A 26591-nucleotide genomic window follows, 5' to 3' on the forward strand; every position below is an offset into this window, starting at 1 on the left:
GTTTTATAGCAAGTTCTTTTTGGTCTTTTATAATTAGCTTGATTATGGGACTATTTTTAGTATTGCTAGCAGGGCATGAGAGAGAAGTAGAATAATAAGTGGCTAGCAGTTAATTGCAAGGCAATCAAGTAGTTATGATGCCATCTTTAAGTACAATGGTGAAGCTCACTCTGTGAACATCCACCCCAGTCAGCATCTGAAAGAGAAAGAACAGGTTGAGGATCATTCCTTCACCAACCTCGCTGGGCACCAAAAACCTTCTCTCTGTATTTCTAGCATTTTTAAATTTTAGGTTTCCTGTTGCCAAAATCTTCCCTTCTCACAATTCAATCCTTGGCATAAGCTCGCTTTCTGCTGTTTGTGACTTTTCAGAATATGCACTGACTAATCCTTTTTTTTTACTTATAATTGTGCAGCAGGCTGGCTGAGTAGTGAAAGTGCAATAAAGATGATTTTGCATGATGATATCATTTGGCAGTGTTAAAGAGTATTTATTTAAATGCAAAGAGTATAGTAAATAAAGCCAAGAAATGCTGGAAATTCTCAGCAGGTCTGGCAGCATCTGTGGAGCGAGAAGCAGAGTTAACGTTTCAGGTCAGTGACCCGTCACCAGCTCTGATGAAGGGTCACTGACCTGAAGCGTTACTCTGCTTCTCTCTCCACAGATGCTGCCAGACCTGCTGAGTATTTCCAGCTTTTCTTGTTTTTATTTCAGATTTCCAGGATCTGCAGTATTTTGATTTTATTGTTATAGTAAATAAAGCCGATGAGTTGAGGACACAGGTAGACACATGGCAACGCAATATCATTGCTGTAACGGAAACTTGGCTTAAAGAGGGGCAAGAATGGCAGCTCAACATCCCTGGATATAGAGTTTCAGGCATGATAGAGAAGGAGATAGAAAAGGAGGGAGTGTAGCATTACTAGTTAAGGAATCAATAACAGCTTTGAGGAGGGATGATATGCTAAATGATTCATCAAACAAGGCCATATAGGTGGAGCTCAGAAATAAAAAGGGGGCAGCCACATTACTGGGAGTGTACTATAGACCCCCAAATAGTGAGAGGGAGATAGAAGAACACATATGTAGGCAGATTTCGGAGTGCAAAAACTTTAGGGCAATAATAGTTGGGGATTTCAACTACCCCAATATCAACTGGGATACAAACAGTGTGAATAGCACAGAGAGGACAAAATTCTTGAACTGTGTTCAAGAGAACTTTTTTAGCCAACACGTAACCAGCCCAATGAGAGGGGGTGCAATTCTAGCTTTAGTCTTCAGTAATGAAGCTGGGCAAGTGGATGAAGTAACAGTGGAGATAATGATCATAATACAGTTAGTTTTGGCATAATCATGGAAAAGGACAAAGATAAAACAGGTGCAAAGGTTCTAAATTGGAGGAAAGCAAACTTTACAAAACTGAGAGGTGACCTGGCGAAAGTGGACTGGATACAGCTACTTGAAGGAAAATCAGTGGCAACCAGTGATCTCAAGAGTGAGATACTACGGGCACAGTGTAGGCACGTCCCCACAACAATTAAGGGTACTACTGCCAAATCTAGAGCCCCCTGGTTATCTAAAAGCTTACAGGGTAAGTTAAAGTAGAAAATAAGCTTATGATGATCACAAATATCATAGAGTCATAGAGTTATACAGCACAGAAACAGGCCCTTTGGCCCATCGTGTCCGTACCAGCCATCAAGCACCTAACTATTCTAATCCCATTTTCCAGCACTTGGCCTGTAGCCTTGTATGCTATGGCGTTTCAAGTGCTCGTCTAAATACTTCTTAAATTTTGTGAGGGTTCCTGCCTCTACCACCTCTTCAGACAGTGCGTTCCAGATTCCAACCACCCTCTGGGTGAAAATAATTTCCCTCAAATCCCCTCTAAACTTCCTGCCCCTTACCTTGTATCTATGCCCCCTGGTTATTGACCTCTCCGCTAAGGGAAAAAGTTTCTTCCTATCTCACCTATCAATGCCCCTCATAATTTTGTATACCTCAATCATGTCCCCCCTCAGCCTTCTCTGCTCTAAGGAAAACAACCCTAGCCTTTTCAGTCTCTCTTCATAGCTGAAATGCTCCAGCCCAGGCAATATCCTGGTGAATCTCCTCTCCAGTGCAATCACATCCTTCCTATAGTGTGGTGCCCAGAACTGTACACAGTACTCCAGCTGTGGCCTAACTAGCATTTTATACAGCTCCATCATAACGTCCCTGCTCTTATATTCTATGCCTCGGCTAATAAAGGCAAGTATTCCATATGCCTTCCTTACCACCTTATCTACCTGTGCTGCTGCCTTCAGTGATCTATGGACAAGTACACTTGCCAACTTTAAGGGCATTTAAGTGGTCATTGGATAGACATATGGCTGAAAATGGAATAGTGTAGGTAAGATGGTTTCACAGGTTGGCGCAACATCGAGGGCTGAAGGGCCTGTACTGCGCTGTAATGTTCTATGTTCTATGGTCCCTCTGACCTACTGTACTTCCTAGGATCCTACCATCCATTGTATATTCCCTTGCCTTGTTAGTCCTCCCAAAATGCATCACTTTGCACTTCTCAGGATTTTATAACTTTTGAAAGCTTAGAGGAGTATAGAAAGTACAAGGGTGAAGTAAAAAAGAAAACTAAAAAGCAAAGAGAGGAAATGAAAAATTATTGGCAGGTATATTCAAGGAAAACCCAAAGATGTTTTATCAGTACATTAAGACCAAGCAGATAACTAAGGAAAGGGTAGGGCCTATCAGAGATGTACAGGGAAACTTGTGCATGGATGCAGAAGATGTGGGTAGGGTTCTTAATGATTTTTTTGTCTCTGTCTTCATAAAGAAGAGGGTTGATGCAGACATTGTGGTTAAAGAGGAGGAGTGTGCAATATTAGATACGATAAGCATAATGAGAGAGGAAGTGCTTGAGGGTCTGACATCCCTGAAAGTGGATAAATCACCAAGACCAGATGGATTGCATCCCAGGTTATTAAAGGAAGACAGGGAGGAAATAGCGGATGTGCTGAGGATCATCTTCAAATCCTCAACACATACAGGCGAGATGATTGGAAGTCTGCGAACATTGTACCATTGTTTAAAAAGGGTGCAAGAGATAAGCCAGGTAGTTATAGGCCAGTCAGTCTGACCTCGGTGGTGGGTAAATTGTTAGAATCTATTCTGAGGGATGGGATAAACTGTCACTTAGAAAGGCGTGGATTAATCAGGGAGAGTCAGCAATGATTTGTTAATGGAAGGTCATGTCTTACGAACTTTATTTTTTTGAGGAAGTAACAAGAAGGATTGATGAGCGGAGTGGATGTGGTTTACATGGATTTTAGTAAGGCATTTGACAAGGCCCCACATAGCATGCTGGTCAGTAAAATGAAAGCCCAGGGGAAGGTGGTAGGTTAGATCCAGAATTGGCTCTGTGACAGGAAACGAAGGGTAGTAGTCGACGGATGTTTTTGTGAATGGAAAGCAGTTTCCAGTGGCGTTTCCCAGGGCTTAGTGTTGGGTCCCTTGCTGTTTGTGGTATATATTAATGATTTGGACTTAAATGTGGGAGGCATGATTGGAAATTTGCTGATGACACAAAAATTGGCCGTGTAGTTAATAGTGAGTAGGAAAGCCATGGACTTCAGAATGATATCAATGGTTTGGTTGAGTGGGCAGAAAAGTGGCAAATGGAATTCGATCCAGAGAAATGTGAAGTATTGCATTTTGGGGGTGCAAATAAAGCAGGGAAATACAAAATAAATGGGAGGATATTGAGAGGGGTAGAAGAAGTGAGAGACCTTGGAGTGCATGTCCACAGGTCCCTGAAGGTGGCAGGACAGGTGGATATAGTGGTGAAGAAGGCATATGGAATGCTTTCCTTTATTGGCCGAGGTATAGAATACAAAAGCAGGGATGTGATGCTGGAACTGTATGGAACGCTGGTTAGGCCACAGCTGGAGTATTGCGTACAGTTCTGGTCACCACATTACAGAAAGGACATAATTTCTCTGAAGAGAGTACAGAGGAGATTTACAAGAATGTTGCCAGGGCTTGAAGGTTGCAGCCATGAAGAAAGATTGGATAGGCTGGGGTTGTTTTCCCTGGAACTGTGGAGGCTGTGGGGTGACTTGTTTGAGGCGTATAAAATTATGAGGGGCCTAGATAGAGCGGACAGGAAGGACCTGTTTCCCCTGTTGGAGAGGTCAGTTATCAGGGGACACAGATTTAAGGTGATTGGTAGAAGGATTAGTGGGGACATGGGGGGAAACTTTTTCACCCAGAGGGTGGTGGGTGTCTGGAATTCACTGCCAGGAATGGTGATGGAGGCATCATTGGGCACTGGGTACTGGGAAATAAACCATTTATTATGAATTAGTGGTTTGGATGGTGTTGTGGGTCCCATCTGAACCATTCACCTATCTTCCTCGTTTAGATGCTGATTGACCTGCTGACTATTTCTAGCATTTTCTGTTTTTATTTTTATTTGCAAAGACTCGCATATGTTTAGCACTTTCCCACACCTTTCAGAAGCCTCCCAAAGTAGTTCACATCATAACTAATTACTTGAAAATGTCATGACTAACACTATGTTTATGCACAGCTAGATCTGACAAAGAGGGATGAGATATATGACCAGTTAATCTGGTGAGGGAAGAATGTTGTCCAGGATATTAGAACTGACTGTGCTGCTTTGAATGGTGATATGTGATCATTGATGTCTACCTGAATCACAGGAATATGGGTTCTCAGTTTAACATCTCGATTGTAGGGCAGCACCTTTGACCTTTCAGCACCCGCTCAGTACTGCACTAAAGTGTCAGCCTAGTATATCAGCGAGTCCTGAAGTAAGATGCAATGCCATGACTTTCTGACTCGGAGATAATTGCCATCAGCTGAGCCAGGTTAAATGTACTATATGGAATTCCCGTGCATCACTTACAACAATATGCAAGGTACACAAAATGGAGGGGCTAGAGGTTGAATTCCTCTGCTGCATTGAACTCCCAATCCTGCTCACTGCGCTCTGGAGAGGTGCTCCTGCTCAAGAAGAGGAAACATTGCAGGACACATTATCATTAAGCTGCCATCAGAAACCTGCCAGTGCGGAGCTGAACTGTTTTGGTGGGGGCCTGCCAGAAAGTTAACCACCTCCCTCAGATTAACTGGTCATGTTATCATCTTTTTACTTGTGTGGCATTGCTACTGCCTTTAATTACATAATAACAGCTGTAGAACTTCAAAAATAATTCAGTGTATGAAGCACTTTGAGATGTATTGATGCAGTGATAAGGTATCTATAAGTGAAGTTAGGAAACACTTGTACACGCAAAGGGTGGTCGAAGTTTGGAACTGTTCTCCAAACAGCAGTTGATGGTAGGTCAATTGTTGATTTAAAATCTAAGATAGATGGATTTCTGTGAACCAAAGATATTAAGGGATTTGGGGAAGAGGCAGGCATATGGAGTTAGATCGCAGATCAGCCATGATCTCATTGAATGCCAGAACAAGCTCAAAGGGGTAAATAGCCTACTCCTGTTCCTATGTTCCTTTTATGGCCACAAAGTGTGCATGGCACTGTTAGACCTGCACCAGGAAGGGATAAAAGGAGGTGGTATGGGGGTGTTGGGTGAGCAAGGAATTTCAAGCCTACAAAGAAAACTTGGTACATATCATTAAAAGACAGATACGCTGCCTACTGCTTGTGGAACTGTGCCCAGCTTAGTACACCAGGCAGCTTTGTTTAAATGTCTTAATTTTCCAGTTACTGTAGATGCCAAAAAAGATATGTCTTGAATTTTTTGTATTATGTCTTGTCCAAATATATTCAATGCAAGATAAATGGTGGCTCAATAATGTGCTGCCAAAAATACATATATATTTATACAAATTAAGGCACTGGCTGCGCATCTGGCTGCAAGCACTCACTCTCTCATCAATATATTAACACTTCTCGGAATTTTTAGCATGCTTTCATTAGTGAATTTTTGTTATCAAACATTGGGTTATTTTACAGAAAGAGCACAGTGGGGAATAGTGTGCATGTACAGCCACAAATGCTAACTTATTACCTCAATAGCTAAACTCACCATGGGACTTTGTCTCAGTAACATGCTGTATTGCTTTCTCAAATAGATATACTGTACAATGGGTCACACGTTTGTAAGTGCCAGCTTACTGTCTCAATCTTTTAAGGAGGGAATCTCAGCTTTCCTGACAGCTTCATGGAACAAGGTACTGCCCAGTATAGTACTGAGTCAAACAGACCAGTTTTGTTTCCCGTTCTGCACTTAATTAGCCTATCATAGGCAGCTGGAATGCAACAATTTCCCAGGAACTAGGGCTGGTGGTGGGGGGGGGTGGGGGGGGGTGGTTTGGGTGGGTGAATCATCCAGAGCTGCTGTTCCTGATCACAATATTGAGTGAGAACAAGACCAGGCTCAACTGTAATTCCTTTCTGATATTCACTGTTAAAGCTCATACATAAAGATTATCTGTTTGGATGAGGTGTATTTCACCACCTGTGGAACTGCGTCCTAGCAAGAATTAACTTCTTCAGGAGAGGGAGGAAAGGATGGTTTCCCATTCTGTTCCATTTTTAAGCAGCAGTGGGTTAGAAAGAAGTAAGATCACAATAAGGACTGATGATATTGTGATGGAAGTAGTTTGGAGGAGTTACTGAGCCCTACAGCACAAAGGAGCTGAATTTAACACAGACAAGATGGTCTGATTGCTGAAGCAATCTGGGGTAATGACTGTTAATTCAGCTCCCTCCCAGCATCCGGTGTAATAATTCCTTCCTTGCTAATGGTGTCATTAGGTCTCAGAATTCAAACAAGAATATTTTCTTTAAAGTTTCAGTGGATCTTTTGGTAAAACAAAATGGGAAATGTTTTCACCTAAACCGTGCCACTGCAGTTAACATTTCTTAAAACTGTGGTCCAATCTCTGACGGCTCTCCATGAAGGTCTTTGGCCCCAAAATCAAGGGTACAATACCAATCCTCTCAACAGACAGCAGTCAGCTCCTAACAACAGGCATGAGATTCTCTCTCATTGGGCGGAGCATTTTAACAATCTCCTGAACTAAGAAAACGCAGCGTGCAGCGATGCCATTGAATCACTTCCACAGCATTGTGTTCTGGATGAGTTTTCCCTTGATCCATCTCAAGCTGAAGTCACCAAGGCCATAAAGCAACAGTCTGTGGGTAAGCCTCTGAGAGCTGATGGCATTCCACCTGAAGTATTCAAGTATGGAGGAGCTCACATGGTTAGAAAACTCATTAGCCTCTTCAGCTTAATCTGGAACCAGGGAATTGTGCCTTAAGATTCCAAGGATGCTTCCAAACCTCACCTGCGCAAATGGAAGGGAAGCAAGTCCATTCAAGATAATCATTGCGGTATTTCACTTCTCTCCACAGCGGGAAAAATTCTTGCAAGGGTTATTCTCAACAGGATTGTCTCTCATCTTACAGACTTGGTGTACCCAGAAAGGAGGTGTGGCTTTCGTGCTGGATGAGGAACAATTGACGTGATCTTTGTGGCACATCAAATTCAAGAAAAGTCCTGCAAGCAGAACCTCTACATGGTGTTCGTTGACCTGACCAAGTCCTTCAACAGAGTAAACCGCAAAGGCCTGTGGAAGGTACTGCAGAAGTATGGCTGCCCTGAAAAGATGATCAGGGTCATCTGCTCATTTCACGTTGGTCAGTGTGATGCAGAATGGTGCCTTATCAGATGCCTTTCCTGTCACCAGTGGCACCGAGCAAGGCTGCGTAATGGCTCCACTTCTGTTTGCCATCTACTTTTTGGCCATGCTCTTTTATGCACTTAAAGATCTCGACAAAGGAGTACACATTAGTTCAGGGCAGACGGCAACCTCTTCAGTCTTTAAAGGCTCAAGGTTCACACAAAGATCAAAGAACAGCTACTAAGTGCTCTCATAGCAGACACTCTACAGGATGCCCAGCTGTTTGTTGACTGCTTTGCCCAAGTCTCAGAATGCTTCAGCCTTACAAGAAGTCTGAAAAAGACAGAGGTCTTGTAGCACCCTGCTGCTGGTCACAAACTTCAAGACCCCATAGTCACAATCAACAATATGCCCCTAAATTCAGTTCGGAAGTTCTGCTATCTTGAGAGTATCCTCTCCAACAACACCATGTTGGATGGTGAAATCGCCAATCGCTTGGCTAAAGCAAGCTCAGCATTTGGCAGGCTCACCCACAGGCTTTGGAGAGAGCATGGAGTCTGTCTGAAAATAAAGATCAAAGTCCTCTAGGCAGTGGTTCTCCCACCACTTCTGTAAGGTTGTCCATGCCTCACAGCCAATCAGCTTCACATAAAGCAACTAAATGCATTCCACCTTCGCTGCTAAGATCTATCTGCAGCATCAAATGGCAGGACAAAATCCCTAACACGAAGGCTCTTGCAAGGTGCCGCATACCTGGTATCGAGAGTATGTTCATTAAAGCTCAGCTTTGCTGGCTTTGCCATGTGGTTCGCATGGAGGAGTCCCACATACCAAAAGTGGTATTCTGCAGCCTGCTCAGCATGGGAACCTGCACCATAGGATGTCCCAAACCTAGATACAAAGACATTCTGAAAGCCAATCTTAGAGCCTGTAAGTTGGACTTCACTGGATGGGGAAAAAACAACCAAGAACAGATCCAAATGGACAAGTCTTTGTCATCAAGCAATCAGAACATTTGAGGAGAACATTGTCGGGTCCCTACAAGACAAGCGAGCACGCCGCTAAGCCAGAGCCTTTACCCACCCCTCCATTAATGACTTCATATGTGTGCAGTCGGAGCTGCAAATCAAGAATGGTTTAACACCACATTTGAGACAACACCAACCTAGACTGTGAATAAACAGTCTCCTTGCTGAACACTTATCTGTCGAAGCGACGGGAGATTCCATCATCTGTATAATCAGCCCTGCGATATCACGTTCCATCTTGGTCATGATTCCACAGCCAGGCAGCTCCTGCATTGATGTCCAGAGTCTTGTTACACCCAGTAGGCAAATCAAAGCAGTGAATCAAAGGTTGAACACTGGATCAAGTTAAAGAATGGGAAATAATTGTACAAAATCTTTTAATAATAGTGCTAGCCATTGGTGTACATGAAGACCTTTGTTATAATTGTCTGAGATGCAGTGGTGCTTGTACATAGGTTCTGTTATTTATGGGGATCTTTTTGTCTTTGTGGTAGTCATAATATGGTCTTCCTTCAACTGCAGTCCTTGGCATACATATTGCTCCATTTGCTGCAATTCGTGATCTGGTTGTCATGGGATGTTGACCAAGCAGAGTGTTGTGTTGCTCCCTTCTTTTCTTGCTTTCCAGGAAATGATAACGAATGAGAACAGTTAGGGACAAGGTTATCCCAACTTTCACACTATGCAAGTATAAAATCCTCATTAAATTGGAACTGCCAGTGTTATATTTTTCTTCCTGTGGCAGAAGTCCACTTGACTAAACTCTCAGGACTGAATTCAGGAGCTCACTGGAGACCAGCATTCTACCACTCTAGGGTTCATTGTGTTGCAGCATTCCTTGAGTTCTTGACAAAATGTGAATGAACCCTATAGTTGTACTGTGTCTAAAAAAAAAAAAACATGCAGCAGCACAGATGTTTCAGGAACCAAGCAGTGCACGTCCTACAAAAGCAAAATATTCAGCAATTCTGGCAGCATCTGTGGAGAGGGAAAGAGTTAATGTTTCAGGTCGATGAAGGATCATTAACCTGAAACGTTAGCTCTGTTTCCCTCTCCACTGATGTTGCCAGACCTACTGAGTATTTCCAGCATTTTCTCTTTTTAGTGCATGTCCTAGCTGTTTAAAGTTACAACAGCAGTATTTTGTATTTGAATAAAATGCAAAATACTGCAGGCGCTGGAAATCATAAATGAGAAGATCACAGCTAGCAAGAAACACAGTAGATCCAACAGTAACTGTGGCACCACCACAGCAGATGTTGAAATTTGAATTCAATTAATAAATCTGGAATTAAAAGCTAGTCTAATGGTGGCGATGAAACCATTGTCGAATGTTGGAAAAACCCACTGATTCACTAATGTCCTTTAAGGAAGGAAATCTGCCATCCTTACCTGGTCTGGCCTACATGTAACTCCAGACCCAGAGCAATGTGGTTGACTCTTAGATGTCCTCGGAAATGGCCTAGCAAGCCACACAGTTCAAGGGAAATAAATGCTGGCCTTTATCAGTGATGCCCACATCCCACAAACAAATAAAAAAAAAAGGAACAGAAGACAGTCACTCAACTTTTCAGGATCAAGACCATTACGAACACAGAGACAAGAAAAGGCTCACAGGTCCATCTAGCCTGCCGCATATAGTTGTGATGCCTTCCTCAGGACTGACCTACTGAGCATTTGATCTCACTATTTGAATTTGAATACATGGCACATCAACAGCAGTACTGTAAGAGCCAGCAGCACTTACATTTAAAATGTATCAAAGCAACATTCCCTGTCCCTGCAGAAAAGACATTTCAAAAGAAAATCAGACAGTCAGACAAAGGAAGGAATCTGGAGAAGTGGAAGTGTGCAAATTAATTTCTTATTAAAGACTGCAAAAGCCGACTTCAAAGGTGCTGTCATGAATGAAGAATTCAGTTTGGATGTTTACGCTTTGCTTGTATGTACCCTTTGAATTACTCATTGCTTTCCTCTCGCTCGCCACTAGACGCTGAGTTGAATTTCAGTGATATCCTGCCATTCTGCTACACTGGCAATGGCTGGTAATTTACTGGGAATGGCTGGTGCTTCCCCTGATCCAGTAAATATTGCCACTGAGAGGAGGAATTGCACAGCAGTTTCATTGTGTAAAACATTGGGATAACTGATGACTGAAAAGTACCAGTAGTTGGTCAGATTTATCCTTTAATGACATTGTGTGATGATACTAATGAACATATTATTCAACCATGGGAATAGCCTGTCCTCAGCCTGTGTCCTCAGATGCATGTCTTGCAGGGCCATCAGACCGCAATACCTTGTGATGGCAATTGTAATGCCCCATCACTAAGCAAGCTGAGATACCAGTTAACCATCACTGGCTGAATCAGGGTTCCTAGCATATGCATGACGTTGTAGGAAGCCGTTGGCTATTGGTTCCCAAGTTTTTCTGTGCTGTCAAGAACCATCAAAATCAAATTTGAGAGACAAATGTTCTCGCTATAATTGTCCTCAACTCCATCCAGTTAGTGAGCCAACCTGATATGCAAAATAATGGCCCTCAATCCATAGGCCACAATCCCTGTGGTTACGCTGGGAATGTACCCTCCAGCACAAATCTCACTAGAGTTAGTGAGATCAGCCGTGGGGGGGGGGTGTCTCATTTGCATGGGGCCAGTGGGTGGCTACAGCACTACTGGCTTATCATAGTGTCTATCCAGGAGTTGGGTAGGCCAGGCTTCCCCTCCCTGAGACGCCATGGAGTCTCTCCTCAACAAATTGTTCTTTGCACATTCAGGACACTTCCCTCACCTGGGCCCTCCTTGTGGGACCCACATGCATACCTCTGGAGGCTGATGCCTCTTGATATAGCAGCCTTCACTGTTACAATGAGCTCCTTCTGAGCCCAGGAAATGGGAATTCCTGTTGCAGAGGAGACCTGTTACCGAGTTCTGTCTCTTTGACATCATTGGCCTCATAAGGGGAAGTGAAAGGTTTTGGCCCTTCCAAGGCAGACAGGGAACTCCAGACCCTTACCCATTCCTGGTTGGTTCTACCGAATTATAGCAGGAGACCATAACACCCTCGAGGAAATTCATGGCCACGTTCCTTTGTTAATATTCTGTGGTTAAACATGCTACATTAACATTCAAACACCAGATCCAACGAACTCAAATACGCATTAGAAAATGTTGCCATGCACTCAAACAATCGGAAGATAATGTTGGTCATTCCCAAGCCAAGGCCACAGATTGGTGATTCCTGTATGTGAATTACATTGTCAATGAAAAGTGTATACGGAAGCCATGTCAGAAGCCGTTAGCGCTGTTTTGAAAGTGATGTTGGGAAAGATGTCTTAATTTGTGGAATCTGTAGTAAACTTGTAGAAGCAATGATATAGTGACTGCTTTCAGTCTGTTTCATGTCACTTTATTCAGAAATACTCTTAACGTTATTGGATCTCACAGTTAGTTGGAGGTCAAACCATTTTATAGCTGCAGACTTCCAGAGAGTGGTGGTGGTGATGGTGGTGGGGGGGAGGGAGTGGGGTGGGGGGGGGCGGTGTCCTGCACAGGGGAAACTTGCTGCAGAGTATTCTAATGTAAAATGGGTACATTTATAATAAGTTTAGTGAGTTCTTTCCATCTGTTTTGGTGTAAATCTAGTAGTTGCAGGTATGTAATTGGTCAGAAAGCAAGATGGTCATCAAAACAATTACGAAAAACTTGAAAGATTTGATTGGTTGCTTTTATGATGATTCCTCATTGGTGATTGGCAGGCATAACGAGCAAATCAGAATGGTTATTTAAGCCAATCATTAAAGTATTGCCTACAGATTTAAAGTGTGGCATAATATTTTTGTATAACCCCATTTATGACCTCAGGACATCCTAAAATGTTTCACAGCCAATGAAGTGCTTTTGAAATGTAGGGAAACTTGCCTGGATGGGTGCAGCTCCAACAACACCCAAGAAGCTCGACACCATCCAGGACAAAGCAGCCCGCTTGATTGGCACCCCATCTACAAACATTCACTCCCTCCACCACCGACGCACAGTGGCAGCAGTGTGTACCATCTACAAGATGCACTGCAGCAATGCACCAAGGCTCCTTAGACGGTATCTTACAAACCCGCGACCTCTACCAACTAGAAGGACAAGGGCAGCAAATACATGGGAACACCACCCCTCCACGTCACACACCATCCTGACTTGGAACTATATCACTGTTCCTTCACTGTCGCTGGGTCAAAATCCTGGAACTCCCTACCCCAAATGGACTGCAGCAGTTCAAGAAGACAGCTCACCACCACCTTCTCAAGGGCAATTAGGGATGGGCAATAAATGCTGGCCTGGCCAGCGCCGCCCACGTCCCATGAATGAATAAAAAAAAATAGGGTGGCCAATTTGCACACAACAAGGTTTGGAAACACAGCAGTGAAGTAATGTTCTAGCCGTTGGTTAAGGGATGTGTTAACTAGAACACCCTGGTTCTTATTCGAATAGTGCCATGGGATCTTCTACACCTACCTGGGCAAATAGGGCCTCAGTTCAATGTCTCATCCAAAAGATGTCATCTCTGGCAGTGCAGCATTTCTGGTGTGAATCTTGCCTGAAACAAAGGTTTTAATTATATAAAGATAGATTTAATGATAGGTTTATCCTATTGAGCTAACAGTGCCTATTTACATTCTATTACTGAAACATTTATGCTTATTTAGTGAAAAAGAAGAGCAACTGACAAGGGTGACCGAGATGCAGAAGTTCCAAGCCCAGAAGGCAGATGCAGCTCTGGAAGAATTCAAGAGACAGGTTGAGCTGAATTCCGAGAAGGTCTATTCTGAAATGAAACAGCAGGTGAAGCTTCTTCCATTGATTCTAAGGAGTTTATTAAGCGTTCGTGCTGGGATGTTTCTGGTTTCCATTAGCAAGTGTAAGTTTTCACAATCAACTAACCATTTCTAAAATGTTATTTCACCAATGGAGGCACAAACATCCACTTCAGTTGCTTCAAATCATAATCTAACAGTCCAGCAAAAAGAAACTTTTTTATTTTTTAAACTACATCTAGAACGTGTGGTGCCAAAGTCAATGTTTTCTCAAAGCTTCTGCTACTGGATATTTCAGTAAACTGGAACAGTAAAAAAGGACTCTCCACAAGCTACATGGTGCGAATGCCACATGTTTGTTCCTGCTAGACTTCTCTTCACCTGCACACTCCTAGTCATGTGCAAACCAATTTTCTGCATTCAGTTCCCTGCATTCAAATAAAAAGCTCACTATTAAATATTTTATTAGATTTCCTTGCTTTTGTTTAATATAAAAATGAACCACTCTAGTGCTTTCCAACAAAGCAAGTTAAGTTGGCATGTATTTCAAATCATCCAACTAAGTGAGTTAGATTTGTTTCTTCCAAACATAACTTTTCCCTCACCTTGTACTGGTCCTTCAGGCCATGCACCGATTCTGACTGAGAAGTCAAAGCTTTTGGCTGTTGACCCAATGTTGAGATTGAGCTTGTGTTACAACAGAGGTGGGAGGAGTGCACTGTTTGTTCTAGTCCCACTTCTCCACAGGTCACAAAATATTTTAAATTTTCCCACTTATCGATACAGTTAATCACATACTCTGTTTTTCCCAGAATAGAACACGCTAACCAGGTTTCTTTAATGAACAACAAAATTATCAGTTTATTATAAAACAAGTCTTAACTCGTAATGCAGCAAAACAAGCACACAGATCGAAATGTTAAAGTGCCCCTTTTTTTTACCTTGGTCCCTTCACACACACACACATATACATCAGTTAACCAAAAAAACAGATTTTTATAAATTCATGCTCTGTTACAGACAAAATAAACTTGGGCAGATTATTTGCTTGTTTTGAATGAAACAGTAGATGGGATAAGTTGTTCCAAAACTGGCATACAGTCTAACTTCTGAGTACACGTAGACAGATCACTGAGATCTTTTAGAACAGTTCATTCAGGTGGCATTGAAAAGTAATTTAGCAGGCTTTCTTCAAAGACAGGAAACTAGTTGAACAGACACAGTGAATTTCTCCGGGTCCTTCAGAGATGCTGGAAAGTGATCTGGGTAGTGGTCTTCTCTCCTTTTTACACTTCTGGCACTGCTTAAGAGGAGGAATTAGAGGAGCGCAGATATCTTGGAGGATTGTGGGGCTGGAGGAGATCTCAGAGATAAGAAGGGGTGAGGCCATTGCGGGATTTGAAAACAAGGATAAGAATTTTAAAATCAAGATGTTGCTTGACCGGGAGCCAATGTAGGTCAGCGAGCACAGGGGTGATAGGGGAACGGGACTTTGTACAAGTTAAGACATATGCAGCAGGTTTTTGGATGACCTCAAGTTTATGGAGGGTAGAATATGAGAGACAAGCCAGGAGGGCATTGGAATAGTTAAACCTAGAAGTAACAATTGCACAAATGAGGGTTCCAGCAGCAGATGAACGGAGACAGGGGTGAATCTGGGTGATATTACGGAGGTGGAAATAGGTATTCTTAGTGTTGACACGAATATGGCCAGGTGCTGGAAGGTGGGATTAGATTGGGCGACTAGTTTTTTCAGCCGGCACAGACCCAATGGGCTGAATGGCCTCTTTCTGTGCTGTAACTTTTCTATGATGCTATGATTCTTCAGACTTGACTTTATCAACTGCTCACTCCAGAAGGTAAAACACACAGACTGACCAACAACCAAAAAGCTTGTGAGTTTTCTGTCCATACCAGGTGTGCTCTGCTGCTACTGGGCTTGTCCAGTCAAGCGACACTTGTCACTTCTCTGCCCCTGTTACCAGGGTTTCTGTTCCATCTTTAATTTGAGTCATGTGACAACCAGTAACATTGTTGCCAATGCAGTTTCTTCAGTGCCCCCTTGATGGTTCTTTTAAAAAAAAAACCTAGTCCAGCATTTATTCAGTTTAACTATAAATTCCTTTAAAAAATATTATTTAACAAAAACAGAATCACTTTCATAACACTTGGAATGGCACTCTTTAACTTTCTCCCTTCTGCACAGCACTAAAACCCTGGCCTCCACCAAACACCTCCCAACACCTCATTGGAATGGGAAGCTTTGCCTTCATCCCTTCAATCTATGGCATAGCTTTAGCTTCACGTTAGTACTAAAGTGCTTGGTGCCAATACAGAGTGTGTGAAATGAACTATTTTCCAGTAGTAATACCTCCCCAAGGTGTTTCAGCGAGATAAGCAGTCCAAGATTCATTGCTGAAGAAAACAGGCTGGCATAAACCCTGAAGCTGTAAAAAAAAAGTATGTAATTAGTTGTGGAGTAGCAAAGGTTTACATGGCTTTAATCCATCTGTTTTCCGCAAATGGTGTTATTTTAAGTGTATCCTACAGCCCATTCAGTGTATATTGACTTCCAACCAACAGTAAACGTATGCTTAAAGAATGTGATGCAGAATGTTGCTGTATTATCAGCAGAATCTTCAGCTTTGAAACTCAAATAAACCACCTTTCATAACCGTGGCAACAGCACATTTTATTCTCTGCCCTCATTCAAGCTCAAATCATCTGTTTCTAGGAATTCTTCGCTACAAGCAATGCATATTATTATTGGTCCAAATGTTTGTACCACAGTGATGCAATATAGTTTGGAAATTCCATTTTCTCCCACACTTGACCAGAACTGCATGAATTTGTGGGGAATTGCACATCATGAAGCACTTTATTTTCTACTGTAAAAATCTGAAAATGCTGGAAGTACACAGCAGCCTGGTGGGCTTTTCCGAAGAGAAAAGATGTTTGGCATGTCGACGCGAAATGATAGTTTGTCGACGCGTAATATTAACCCATCTTTCTCTCTTCAGTGGTTGATTGACCTGCTCTGTAATTTAACAACAACAATAACTTGCATCTATGTAGCATCTATAAGGTAGCAAAATGTGCCAAGCTACTTCAAAGAAGAGTAATCGACCAAATTTGGCATTGAATCAAAGGCGGGATATTAGGAGGCATGACTAAAAGCTTGGTCAAGGCGGTAGGATTTAAGGAGAAGGAAGAGGTTTCGGAAGGGAATTCCAGAACTTTGAGCCTAGATGGCTGAAGGTACAATTGTCATTATTGGAACAAAAGGAAAGGGGGTGCATGGAGGGTAGTGCTGGACAGAGTTCCCCGAGGCTTGTAGGACTGTAGAAGGTTACAGGGACAGGGAGGGACAAAGCCATAAAGGGATTTGAACAATCCCTTGATACAAATTTTAAACTTGAGGCATTGGTCGACAAGGAACCAATGTGGATTAGTGAATACAGAGTGATGTCAGCTAGAATTGGTGCCTGCAAAGGGAATTTGGGTGGTCAGCAGTTGAGTGGGAATAGGCGAGAGAGCAGGAGGTGCGTCTTATGAATGAGGTGATTTTGGATAGGGTATGCGTATTCAGGATGAGGGCAGCAGTAAACTTGGGAGATTTTTGGCTTAACAAGAGGAAATGGGGTTGGGGCAGAGGCAGGTGATTGAATTATCTCAATCTTAGTGACAAAGATGTCTGCGAGCTCCTAGCATTTATTATTGGGGATGAGCATAGAAGTAAGTAGAAGTAATGAGACAATTAATAGTGGAGAAAAGAACCCAGGGGTTACCTTGCATTCCAGGATGATCTTGGAATAGAGAGCAGTTTCGGCAGAGGAGAGGAGGACTTGCCGTGGTTCAGCCAGATCTGGCGATGACTGGCTAAACCAGTTGTGTGTCAGATACGTTGATGTGCCACTTAGATTTGAGGGAGGAAAGTTAGGGGCTGTATCAGGAGGCACTCCAATGGTAGAAGGGAATAAGGGTTTTATTGGTAATCGTATTATCAAAAGTGGCACTAAGAGTGATTGAACAGTTTGACAGCTGCAGAAGTAGCATGGTGAATGGAGGGCCAAAGGCTAGGAATTGGGAGTTTGAAAGTGCAGTTGTAAATGATTTGAGGGAGAGTTTTTTCCTGGGCAGACCTAGAAGAAAGTGGGAATTGTAAGGGGAATGAGAGTGGTGAGGAATGCAAAGAATTGATCAGAGATGTTCTTATCTGCATTGAAAATGGGACTAGAGAAGCCACGTGAGACAGCGAGGTCAAGGGGTGGCTGTACATATGGGTAGGAACATTTGTGTTGCACGAGAGGTTAAGGGATAAAAGGAGGGAAATGTTCTGAGGAGAGAGCTAGGTGAGTTGAAATGTGATGGCAATTGAAATCAGTCCGGAGGCTGGGGGAGGAAAAGAATGAAGATATCTCGTTGGGAAATTTGGAGTGGGGCTTGAGTAGATGGAAGAAAAGGAGAATTTTAAAGAAGAGGTGAGAAGAGTAGAACAAGATGAAGTGTTCAAAGGATGAGAAGGTGCCAGAGGAGTAGGGGGAGCGATCAAGACGTGATTTGGTAATGAGGGCTACACCACGATCGCAGCAGTTTGGGCAGGGCAAGTGGAGGAAAGTATAGATAGTTAAGGAGACTTCAGTGATGGATGAGGAGTATCACCTGTAGGCCAAATTTCCATCAAGGCTATGATGTCAATGCAATCATCCACAATAAGGTCTTTGACAAGGGCCTTATTTGCAAGTGAACAAACTTTCTGGAGGCAGGTGCAGAGAGGGACAGTGATTGCTTGATCCTTTGGCAGATTTCAAAGAGTCAATGGTGAAATAGATGAGTCGGCAGGAAGGAGAATTGATGAGATTAAATCCCGTTGGGTGTGATGGGCAGGAAGGTTGGCATGATTGGAGGATGGGGCATTTGGGTTGCTGCTTGTAATGAGGCATTGGATCAGTACCTTGATGGGCACAGAGGAAAGTGGTGGACTTATTCAAGAGGGATTCAAGACTTTTTAACATTTTCTGTTTTTATTCCAAATTCCCAACATTTGAGTTTTGTTTCTTAGTAACAATATTTTATAATCAGAATTTCATATCATTTATTCTACCCTAAGTTTATGTTATCCATCAAAGGAAGATGATGAATAAAGATCAGGCAATCACACTAGTACCTGTTGGAATTCAACAGGTTTGAGAATTATTTTTAATTGCCATTATTTTTTTTTAATTGTTGTAGTAAAAATGTTTTTCATTTTTAAATGCACGTTATAGAAGTAGAGTACATGGCAGCAGAAAGGTAGTGGCCATTGCTTTAATCATTAGTTTGACAAAATTGCTTCATCCAAACGATAAACAGTTCAGCAGGTTTGCACAGGCACAAGGCACCACAAGCAGCACAACCTCAATGAGGGATGCAGGCTTAATACAGCATAGACCTAAGTTCCTGATCCCTGTTGCTGAGTTGTGAGGAAGGGAAATGGATGAACAGTCATTGCCATCCCTCCCAGCAGCTAGTTCAGAGTGACTTTGGCAGAGACCTGCAAGCAGTTTGCCTGCCTTCCTACATAATTGGCCACAGTGCTTTCAGGCTAGGATAGATGAGAGGCAGTTGGAGAAATCATTAAGCTGATGCAACTGTTTTTTGCAATATGACCCTTAATCTTTTTTGTTAACTGCTCAAGCCAAATCAGTTTTATAAAAACAGAGAAACGGCATTGAAAATAAATGAAAACCAATGTGAAAAATCTCCCAAAATCTGCTAGCTGTACTTGCAGGGATTGGTGCAACTCCAACAACACTCAAGAAGCTCGACACCATCCAGGACAAAACAGCCCGCTTGATTGGCACCCCATCTACAAACATTCACTCCCTCCACCACCGACGCACAGTGGCAGCAGTGTGTATCATCTACAAGATGTATTGCAGCAACGCACCAAGACTCTTTAGACAGCACCTTCCAAACCCACGACCTCTACCACCTAGAAGGACAAGGGCAGCAAATGCATGGGAACACCACCACCTGCAAGTTTCGCTCCAAGCCACACACCGTCCTGACTTAGAACTATATAAGAACGTTGCTTCATCGTCGCTGGATCAAAATCTTGGAACTCCCTTCCTGACAGCACTATGGGTGTACCTACCCCACATGGACTGCAGCAGTTCAAGAAGGCAGCTCACCATCACCTTCTCGAGGGCAATTAGGGATGGGCAATTAATGCTGACCTAGCCAGTGACGCCCACATCCCATGAACGAATAAAACAAAGATAGTTACAGTTATAAACGTGCACCCATACTGTGTACAAAACAATACTTTCAATTGACTAAAGCCAAACCAAACTTTGAGTTCACTTTACACTTCACCTTTTTGAAGTCCATACCACCACCCCATGTAATTTAACAGTCAAAAACGCATCACGTCCTGATCAAAGAACTCTTCTATGCTGATGATGCTGTGCTAGTCGCTCACTGCTACATAGACTCATGGACTGTCTCTCCCATGCCTGTGACTTGTTCTCCTTGACTCAAGAAAACTGTGGTCATGGGACAAGGTATTTCATCTCCACCCCGATCACACTAAATAACACCTGACTGGAAGTGGTTAGCAAATTCTGCTACCTTGGGTCCACGGTGACAAACAATCAGTCCCTTGTTGCAGAACTACACGCATAGGGAAAAAAGCTACCATCTTTGGCCGACTTGCAAAACGCGTATGGGATAACACCAAGCTGATCTTTAGGACCAAGTTGATGGTTTATAAAGCCAGTGTTCTCAACACCTTGCTGTATGGCTGTGAAACATGGGTGACTTACAGCTACCAGGAAAAGAAGCTCAAAAATTTCCATCTTCACTGTCTGCGGTGCATTCTGGGTATATCCTGGCAGAACAAAATGACAAATGTGGCAGTCCTCCCAAAAGCAGAGCTCCCACATGTGTTGGTACTAATCAAACAGAGGCAGCTTTGGTGGATCGGACACATCCGCTAGATGGAAGATGGTCGCAGACTACAGGACCTTCTGCATGGTGAGATAGCCAGAGCCAGACAATTAGTGGGGCACCCAAAGCTACACTTCAAGAATGCTTGCAAGCGCGACATGAAGGCTCTAAATGCCAACTATCGCACCTGGGAGTCACTAGCTAGTGAAAAAGGGAAATAGTGACACATCCTGTGGACTGGTGTGCACTACCACGATGACCAGTTACTTCAGCAGCTTGGCAACAGACGCCAATGTCAAAAACAACTCCGTGTCATTTGGCAGCTTCACGTGCTGCACGTGTGGCAGAACCTGCCTGTCAAGGATTGGCCTTCACGGCCATCAGCAAAGGTGCACCAAGAGATGATACCCCACCTAAATAGATTGTTTGCCGTGTGTCCATCATCTTTCATAGATGGAAGGATGCCAACCAACCTTGTGATTTGCCTTAAAAAAGCAAAAAGCTGTGCTTTTCCTTTTTGCTAATTTTCTTAAGTGTTAGCCTTGGCTCAGTTGATAGCCCTCTCACCTCAGAGTCAAAAGGTTGTGGGTTCATGCCCTATTCTAGACACTAAAAATCATAATCTAGGCTGATACTCCAGTGGAGTACTGAAGGAGTGCTGCACTGTCAGAAGAGTCATCTTTCAGGTGATATGTTAAACTGAGCTAGGTGTAAAACATCCCACTGTTTAAAGAAAAACACAGGGAGATCCCCTCGTGTCCAAACCAACATTTATCCCTCGACTAAATAATTTACCAAAAAAAATTATTATCCCATCACTGTTTGTGGGGCCTTGTTGCATGCAGATTAGCTGGGGCACTTCCCTGCAATATTACTACAGTGATTACTCTTCAAAAATACTTCATACTTTAGGATATTCTAAAGTCATGAATGACATGATATAAATGCCAGTCCTTTCTTTTGAATAAGTTTCTGAACAGGAGCAATCCTCAGAACAGTGCTGAATACTTGGATTAATCCATAAGCGCCTTCTTGTATTGGGTCACAGTTTACGTGCTTTACTTTTTCCTTAAGATTAGGGATCAGAGGAATGATATGGTCCCTGGTAGTGATGGAAAGTCTGTACCCTCAGCAACTCGGATACTTTCAGGCATTTCTTTCTTGCTGCGCCTCATGCTCATCCTGAAATCACACTGAGAGTTGACTGTGTAATTACTTTGGAAGAGTGGATTTTGTGGGTTGCATAATCCCTGCAGCACCATTGGTTCCTAAGGACAAGTTCATTTTGCCAAGGGAAAAAAAAATGTAGCTTCAAATCAGGAAACACTCTTGTAAGGAATTTAGTTTTCCACTGTTACGAAATGACCCTGGCACTGATGCATAAGAATAGATTGCTTCCAAATGACATGCTTTGAAGTGAGGAAAGCTATGAAGTCCAACACAGTAACTTTCAGACCAGCAACTAAATCTACTTGATAGTTGGCAGTTTAACTTATTACCAGTTTTCTTGTCATCGGGGTCTGTGTTCAAGTTGACTGAAGATTGAAATGGTTTAGGCTTTCTTAGAAATTAAGTTGCATTGCGATAAATTGGGGAAATCAATGTATGAAATAAGCTTGTTCTTATGCAGACGTTGTTATTTCTGATTGTCCTTTAGCCAATTTTATTTTAGTCATTAACCCATTATTTCCCAGCACACAATGCAGCATCATCTGGTGAATATATAATTGAAAATGATTTGACAGTCTGCAAGAAAAATCGAGTTTTTGAAAGCAGATTTTCTTTTTGCGTGTAGAAATACTTGGCTGGAAAACACTCAGTTTTCTGAAGCATTGTTGTTGGGTATCGCAACATCAGATAAATCAAATGTTAATTTTTCAGATTTTGTACACTGATCCTCAGCCATTAGGTGCTTGATGCGATGTGATTTTCAGTGCCAGGATTTAGTGGAATTTGTGAAGTGTTGGGCTGGATTCAATATCAAGTGGGGCATATTTATGATGTTGCTCCAGCTCAAGGTGAATTGGATGGTATACAAAGAGATTTGCAGGATGTTTAGGTTGCACGAACTTTCACTAACAAGTCACTTTGCATCTTGCACCAGAAGCCAGAGCCACAACTTTGCCACAGCTGCGACCAAATTTTAATTGGGTTTGAGCTGAAGCACAAATTTCCAGGATTGGGAAAGAGGCAGATCTTCAGGCAGCTAGCTGATGACAGAGCAGCTGCTTACATCAAAAGAGTGAGTCTTTACTGCCCAGGAGACCTGAGGTGATGGATCTCCAGCAAGTTGTCGTTACAACATCAAAATGAAGAATATCTCCCAGCTTCTACTGTGTATGAAATACTTCTATTGATTTTCTTCACCTCTCAGAAAGATGATTAGGATGATTCACTGAGCTTGAAAGTGCAATGAAGCTGATATCTGAAGATAAACAGGAGAAATAGTTGGGGGAGGAAACTCAAAATGGTAACTAATATAGACAAATTAAGATTAACTTTTTTTAAAAGCCCTAACAGCTCTTTGAGTATAAACATTGTTCATTTGCATTTTCCCATATTTTTTTCCCTATTTCCCCCTGTCCCCAGGGTGGAACAAAATCCTGGTCATTGTTTCAGTAGAGTAGGTAGTCTGTATTTTTTCTAGTTCAATCTTCAAGTGTTTGTATGCAGATCTGCATTTTTTGAGTTGCCCCACCCTTTGATTCTGTCCCATTGATTTTGTTATCATGGTTATGTTGGTGTTCCACTCATTCAGCAAACAAAGAAATCTGCTTGGTCTTCAGCCCAGAGTGTTGGATATGTTTGTAAATTCTGCTAGGTAGGTGAACTTGTCTCAAGGCATTATGGACAGTGACGATTCTCTTAGTCCAATGGGTTGCACCAACCAAGGAACAGATGTTGCTTCTCACAGCTAATGCTGATAGTCTGGCTTTCTTTTGCATTGGGCCTCAGATCTGTGTTGAAACTACTGATTGCACCCTCAGTCAATGAGCCATAATTTTAAACACAACCAGATTGATTCCCTTTCCTTTACTGGATTTTGTGTACTTTAGATATCTGTTCTTTCATCTCTGCAGTTTGAGTGCACTGGTTATACAGTGAAATGCAAAAAAAAAAATTCCATTAGCACATTCTACATAGGATTACATAGGACATACAGCACAGAAACAGGCGACTCAACCCAACCAGTCCATGCTGGCGCTTATGCTCCACTCGAGCCTCCTCCCTTCCCTCTTCATCTAAATAGATCATCATAACCCTCTATTCCCTTTTCTTTCATATGCTTGTCTAGCTTCCCCTTAAATGCATCTATACTATTTGCTTCAACTACTCCCTGTTGCGAGTTCCACATTCTCACTCCTCTTTGGGTAAAGAAGTTGCTGCTGTATTCCCTGTTGCATTTCTTGTTGACTATTTTATACTGATGGCCTCTAGTTATGCTCTTCCCCATTCGCTCTCCATCCACTCTATCAAAACCTGCCATAATTTTAAAGACCTCTATTAGGTCACCCCTCAGCTTTCTTTTTCAAGAGAAAAGACCAAGCTTGTTCATCCTTATTTTTCCAAAAATATACTTTATTCATAAAATTTGTAAAAATACACTGCATACCAGTTCAAATTCGACATTACATCAGGTGCTATGCAGATCAATTTCTTTCAATACAGTACGAGGTGTCTCACTACATTTGCCATTGGGTTGGTATCCTTCCATCTACAAAAGGTGGTGGACACACAGCAAACAAGCCATTTAAGTGGGGTGTCTTCTCTTGATGCACCTTCACTGATGGCTGTGAAGGTCAATCCTTGAAAGGCAGGTTCTGCCACAAGTGCTGCACGTGAAGCTGCCAAGTAACGCTATGTTAATAAAAACAAGAAATGCTGCCACTCAGCAGGTCTGGCAGCATCTGTGAAAAGAGAAGCAGAGTTAACGTTTCGGGTAGGTGACCCTTCTTCGGAACTAACAAATATTAGAAAAGTCACAGGTTATAAGCAAGTGAGGTGGGGGTGGGGCAAGAGATAACAAAGGAGAAGGTGTAGATTGGACAAGGCCACGTAGCTGACCAAAAGGTCATGGAGCAAAGGCAAACAATATGTTAATGGTGTGTTGAAAGACAAAGCATTAGTACAGATTAGGTGTTAACGGACTGAATATTGAACAGCAGCAAGTGCAAACCTGAAAAAAAACAGTGGGTAAGCAAACTGAACAAACTAAGATGAAATGAAATAAATGCAAAAAAAAGATTGTTAAAAATGAAAAAAAGAAAAAATAACTAAAAATGAAAGTAAAATGGGGGGCTGTCATGCTCTGAAATTATTGAACTCAATGTTCAGTCTGGCAGGCTGTAGTGTGCCTAATTGGTAGATGAGATGCTGTTCCTCGAGCTTGCGCTAATGTTCACTGGAACACTGCAGCAATCCCAGGACAGAGATGTGAGCATGAGAGCAGGGGGGGAGTGTTGAAATGGCAAACAACCAGAAGCTCAGGGTCCTGCTTGCGGACTGAGCGGAGATGTTCCGCAAAGCGTCCACCCAGTCTGCGCTTAGTCTCCCCAATGTAGAGGAGACCACATTGTGAGCAGTGAATACAGTATACTACATTGAAAGAAGTACAAGTAAATCGCTGCTTCACCTGAAAGGAGTGTTTGAGGCCTGGGATAGTGAGGAGAGAGGAGGTAAATGGGCAGGTATTACACCTCCTGTGATTGCAGGGGAAGGTGCCATGGGGCGGGGACAAGGTGTTGGGGGTAATGGAGGAGTGGACCAGGGTGTCGCGGAGGGAACGATCCCTTCGGAATGCTGACAGGGGAAGGGAGGGGAAGATGTGACTGGTAGTGGCATCACGCTGGAGGTGGCGGAAATGGCGGAGGATGATCCTTTAGATATGGAGGCTGATGGGTGGAAAGTGAGGACAAGGGGAACCCTGTCACGGTTCTGGGAGGGAGGGGAAGGGGTGAGGGTAGAGGTGCAGGAAATGGGCCGGACACGGTTGAGGACCCTGTCAACCACAGTGGCAATGTGTTGTTGTTTTTGACGTTGGCGCTTGTTGCCAAGCTGCTATAGCAACTGGTCGTCGTGGTAGTGCATACCAGTCCACAGGATATGTTGCCATTTCCCTCTTTTGCCAGCTAGCGACTCCCAGGTGCGATAGTTGACACGTAGATCCTTCATGTCACACTTGTAAGCATCCTTGAAGCAGAGCTTTGGGCGCCCCACTGGCTATCTGGCCCCGGCTACCTCACCATAAAGAAGGTCCTTGGGTATGCGACTGTCTTCCATCCTACGGACGTGTCCGATCCATCAAAGGTGCCTTTGTTTGATTAGTACCAACACACTTGGGAGCTCTGCCTTTGAGAGGACTGCCACATTTGTGATTTTGTCCTGCCAGGATATACCCATAATGTGCTGCAGACAGAGAAGATGGAAATTATTGAGCTTCTTTTCCTGGTAGCTGTAAGTCACCCATGTTTCACAGCCAAACAGCAAGGTGCTGAGAACACAGGCCTTATAAACCATCGACTTAGTCCTAAGGGTCAGTTTGGTGTTATCCCGTATGCATTTTGCAAGTCGGCCAGCGGTGGTAGCTGCTTTCCCTATGAGTGTATCGAGCTCTGCATCAAGGGGCAGATTGTCAATGTGGACCCAAGGTAGCAGAATTTGCTAAGCACTTCCAGTGGGGTGTTATTTAGTGTGATCAGGGGTGGAGATGCAACACCTTGTCCTATGACCACAGTTTTCTTGATGCTTATAGTCAAGAAGAACTACTTACCGGCATGGGAGAGAGAATTGTTATGAGTGCTTCCTTTTTTTTGTTACATTTTTAGCATTTTTGTTTAAAACTGAACAGGATTCCATGGATGCTGGAACCTTGGGTGTTTTTTTTAAGGGAGGTCACCAGAAGGTTTGGACTGAATTTGAACTGTAAACAGTTACTGGAAGGAACCTGTTTTCAAATAATAACCCAGCAGGTATTGTTTTTGTCTTGGAGGGATGTTTACGATGAAGTGACAAGCCAAGAATTAAAGATGTCCGGAGACTTGACTTCTGGAAGGTCTTGGTTTCATTTTGATCTGTTACAACAGTCAGTTGTTGGATTTTGCCTGCCAGAAGAACTGCTCAGTTCTCTCTGTCTTGAAAACCCACCCTG

At 42.9% G+C, this 26591-nt stretch overlaps 1 protein-coding gene across 6 annotated transcripts in view; it reads left to right on the forward strand.

The window, feature by feature from the left end:
- The window catches only part of cep112 (centrosomal protein 112), a 669222-nt gene that overhangs the window by 413760 nt on the left and 228871 nt on the right, over positions 1-26591 (forward strand). For all 6 annotated transcript variants that reach the window (XM_068058509.1, XM_068058505.1, XM_068058504.1 and 3 more), the window contains one exon: positions 13406-13541. In XM_068058509.1, the coding sequence (XP_067914610.1) occupies positions 13406-13541 (136 nt within the window). The remainder of the gene's footprint in view (positions 1-13405; positions 13542-26591) is intronic.

This window comes from Heterodontus francisci, chromosome 26, assembly GCF_036365525.1.
Source record: "Heterodontus francisci isolate sHetFra1 chromosome 26, sHetFra1.hap1, whole genome shotgun sequence".
Classification (NCBI taxonomy): Eukaryota; Metazoa; Chordata; class Chondrichthyes; order Heterodontiformes; family Heterodontidae; genus Heterodontus; species Heterodontus francisci.